This window comes from Corylus avellana, chromosome 6, assembly GCF_965113065.1.
Source record: "Corylus avellana chromosome 6, dhCorAvel1.hap1.2, whole genome shotgun sequence".
Taxonomy (NCBI): domain Eukaryota; kingdom Viridiplantae; phylum Streptophyta; class Magnoliopsida; order Fagales; family Betulaceae; genus Corylus; species Corylus avellana.
Genome location: NC_142495.1, coordinates 530,448 through 534,306, shown reverse-complemented (window position 1 = coordinate 534,306; position 3,859 = coordinate 530,448). Strand labels below are relative to the sequence as shown.

The 3,859-nt window shown below is 38.2% G+C and overlaps 1 protein-coding gene across 1 annotated transcript; it reads left to right on the top strand.

Annotated features, from left to right (window-relative positions):
* The first annotated feature begins 1,661 nt into the window (after positions 1 to 1,661).
* LOC132186458 (tRNA-methyltransferase non-catalytic subunit trm6MTase subunit) lies at positions 1,662 to 2,854 on the top strand. The gene has a single exon (XM_059600435.2). The coding sequence runs from the start codon at positions 1,996 to 1,998 to the stop codon at positions 2,704 to 2,706; it is 711 nt and encodes a 236-aa protein (XP_059456418.2). The 5' UTR covers positions 1,662 to 1,995; the 3' UTR covers positions 2,707 to 2,854.
* The last annotated feature ends 1,005 nt before the right edge of the window (positions 2,855 to 3,859 follow it).

The window sequence follows — 3,859 nt, the reverse complement described above, 5'->3', positions numbered from 1 at the left end:
TTTATGGTTCTTTTGAGATCATTTATGCGTCTATTGCTTGTTCGGTGGTTTTAGTTTCACTTTTTCATTAGCACGGTCTTTTACATTTGGATTTATTGTTGAGGTGTCCACCTCTTGATTTAGTGTTATATTATAATCTGTTTAGTATGTTATGAAAGTGCAATATTTTTTTTTAAAAAAAAAAATTGTGAATTGCAATTCATTTTCATAATATTTGATTTGTGACTTCAATTTATTAGTCACAAATTATATATATATATATATATATATATATATATATATGTTTGGACGAATATTCGAACATTTCATATTTTCATATTTGATTTGTTCGAATAGGATCTCAATCCTTTTATTTAATAGCCAAAAATGTTTCTCTGAAATTGATGGCAATATCTATCTATCACTTAAAACTCCTGTCAGGTTTATTGACCGAAGACTATCAGCTTTGTTCCTTCACATCACATAAATGATAATGATAAATGAATTTATATTGGGTGATTAAAGGCAAAAACAATCGCGTGTCTGTCAAGCACCGTACCTCTCTCTTTGTCAGCAGAGCTCTTGTGTGTCCTTCTTCCTAAATTTTAAAAAACAAAAACCAAAAAAACAAATAGATTGCTTGGCAACGAAAGAAGGTCTACTTTTAAGTCGTAAAAAAATCGCCGTACTTTAAGTTTCAGGTACACGTGATCGCGCGCGGAAATTACAGAAGGTGTACGGACTTCCAGACGCCCACGCTTCTTTGAATGCGTCCAACCGGCTGGGTTCCGACCAAATTCTTTAACCAAAAAGAACTAAGCGAGATTAATTAAATTGAAAAGTTAAAATTTTTGTTAATTATGGATTGTGGTATATGAACCATTTGGTCTTGGTCATGGACCAATTTTGTTAGTAGTTCAATCTCGGAAAAGAAGAAACTTGAGTACCTAATCGGCAAGTATTTGATTCATCGTCGATTTAAAAAACCCACCCACCAGTACTATTTCCTCCCAAATTTTATAAAAAGTCCGACAATATAAGATAGAGTGGCAATTTTGATACCTTTATCAATTCGATTTTTTGTCTAAATTATTAATTCCAACAAAAAATTGCTAAAAATATTTGTGCGTTTAGAATCTACCTATTCTGGACAACAGGACAAATGAAGCTTGCATTTTATATATACAAAATAGAAAGAAAGAAGGAAAGAAAGTGTACACGCACGCCCCATGAGGATGAGGCAATCTGCTCCAAAGTCCAAACCAACGGAGCAGAACGCAAGAGGACTATTCTGAAGGCACGGCGCACGTGAAACCCCACGTCTCATCCCATCACGCAGATGCCAATCACTCCGGCGATCTTCTCGCGTAATAGGAAACCCCACCACGACCAAATTCCACGGCACAAGGCAAAAGCAGACACAGGAAACGAAAAGCACCAAATAGAAAAAAACATCAACATAAAGAATTACATTAAAGCGTCGACGTAGCCTGCCCCATGTGGGCCCCATTAACCCAACGAACCGGGTCTGGGACAGTGGGACTGGGTCTTGAATCTTGATTAGGACGTTAAAAATAATTTCAGTTAAATTAGTTAAATATAAATGTATTGCTGTGTGTGAGTCTATAAAAGGCGAAGATTTGTCCACGGAAGGGGTTCAGTTCTCGGAGGTGCAAGTAATTGTTCTCTTTCTCACTTCTCAAAGGGAGGGGAAAGGCGAAAGGGAAAGCCAGAACCCAGACGCAGACTCCTCACTGCTCTCCCTGTGCACCCAGTACTCTCTATAGTGTACAATATTTTCTCACTTTTCTATATTCTTCCAAGATTTACCTCTCTTGGATTTTCATTTCTTTACTTTCCCGGAAAACACTTCCCACTCCGACTACCAATGCCGTAAGACTCTTGCAGCTTCACCCATCGGCTTTGCTTCTCTCTCTCTCTCTCTCTCTCTCTCTGTGTTTGAAGGGTTTGTTCGATTTTGACGGATTGAAAGCTGAGAAACAGAGAACAAGCACAATGCTTCACATCTCGAAGCTTTTTCGCTTCGTGGAGCTGTTTCTGGCTATGGTTCTCGTCTCGTGGACCTTAGCTCGGGTCCCTTTCGCCGTTAGAATCTCCGGGGAGTTCTTCCGGCAGCTTTTAGGCTTCGTCGCGAGCCCTCTCTTCGTTTTTCTGCTCTGCAACGTCATCATCGTCACTCTTCTGGCCAAGTCCGGCCGGTTCTCCGGCCAAATTCCGTCCGGCCACGACGGCGAGACCGAAATCTTTGAGGAAATCATCAAAAACAGCGGCGACCACAAGAGGTCGCAGTCCGAAACTGATCCTTTCGCCCACTTGCCGGGGGCGATCGAGTACCATGACAAGCAGATTATCACTGAGATGATCACGACCGCTCGTGAAGACGACGCTAACACGTACTCTGACTCGGACTCGGACTCGGACTCGGACTCGGATCTGGAGCATCCGAAGCCGTATCGTAGGACTCAGTCGGAGAAGTTCGAGCGCAAGAGTTGGGAGAAGTCTCACGGAAAGCTCCGGCGATCGGAGACGGAGAAGTGCACGAAAGGTGTTAAATCCGAAGAGAATCTAGCTCCGGAGGACGAGCTAAGCAACGAGGAGTTCCAGCGCACCATAGAGGACTTCATTGCAAAGCAGTGGAATTTTCGTCACCAAGAGTCTCTTCCCATCGTTCTACGGAACCAGAGCTCAGTCCCGGTTACCAATTAGCGGACAGAACCGAAAATTTGAAAAACCAAATTTACTGTTTTACAGTTTTGTACTTGTTGCTTCTAAACGCCTACGTACAGGGTTAATTTATGGCCTCTGTTTTTCCTTGGCGTGTAATTTCTACCCAAGAAAAGATAAATAAACTACTGTCTCTGTTTTTTATGGAGGCCAATTGATCTCCCCTTTGGTTTGAGTACTGCAAAGTTATTTACTGTAATTTTTCTACAATTTCATGTCAATGTCCATATAATGTTACATAAATTATATATTAGTTTGTAAACCTGGTAAGCAGAGGCGGATAAAACTTAAAAAATAAAATTTTTAAGGGTAAAAATTAATTTTTTTAAAGTCTATTTCATATAAATACATCAAATTTAGAAGATTTTTGGCATTTTCTAAAATTTTGTTGGGGCTGGTAAGTAATGAATAATCACATTTTAATGGCCAAGTTTTACGGTGATTATCAAGTTAGTTTGTAAAAAATTTGTAGTAAAAAACTATGGTGCGGTTAAAACCACTCTAAGTATATACTGTATATAGCACACATAATTATCAAATGAATCAACTCTATTGCATACAATTTAGCCAAAATGAGTGTTTCCAACGACATAATTGAAAGTATTTTGTTACGGTTTCTAATATGTTTTATAACCTGATAGTGACAAAAGGCCTAACATTGAAAAAAAAGTTGTGGAAATTTCAATTATCGAAGAATCTTTTATGTAGATCGAATAAAATCTAAAAAAAGGATGCCTTTAAATCTTGAAACCAAAAAAACTTAATAGAGAATAAACGTAGGGGATCTATTGAAAATTGAGTAAAGATGTATCAAGGGCCGTAGATCAATGTGGAAGAATGTTATATTTATAAATATTTTACAACTTACACAAATATGTGATCCGAGCTATGTTAGCCACTAAAAAAGATAAATTAAATACAACGTTTTCACCATCTATAATGGGAGATTACAATGTTTTAGAGATTTGAGTATGTGATTTTCACGTGCTCTAAATTAAATGTCATTCATTAACCGATTTAAATTCTTAACAATTTACACAATAAATGTGATAGAGTTCTTGTAGAGCTCACCTACCCGAATAAGGTGATGGGTCGTTTAAGACAAAACTCTTTTACATTAACAATTCATCCGAAT

What these genes read in the sequence shown, in the direction of transcription:
- LOC132186458 (XM_059600435.2), top strand. Translation starts at nt 1,996, where the DNA reads ATGCTTCACATCTCGAAGCTTTTTCGCTTCGTGGAGCTGTTTCTGGCT.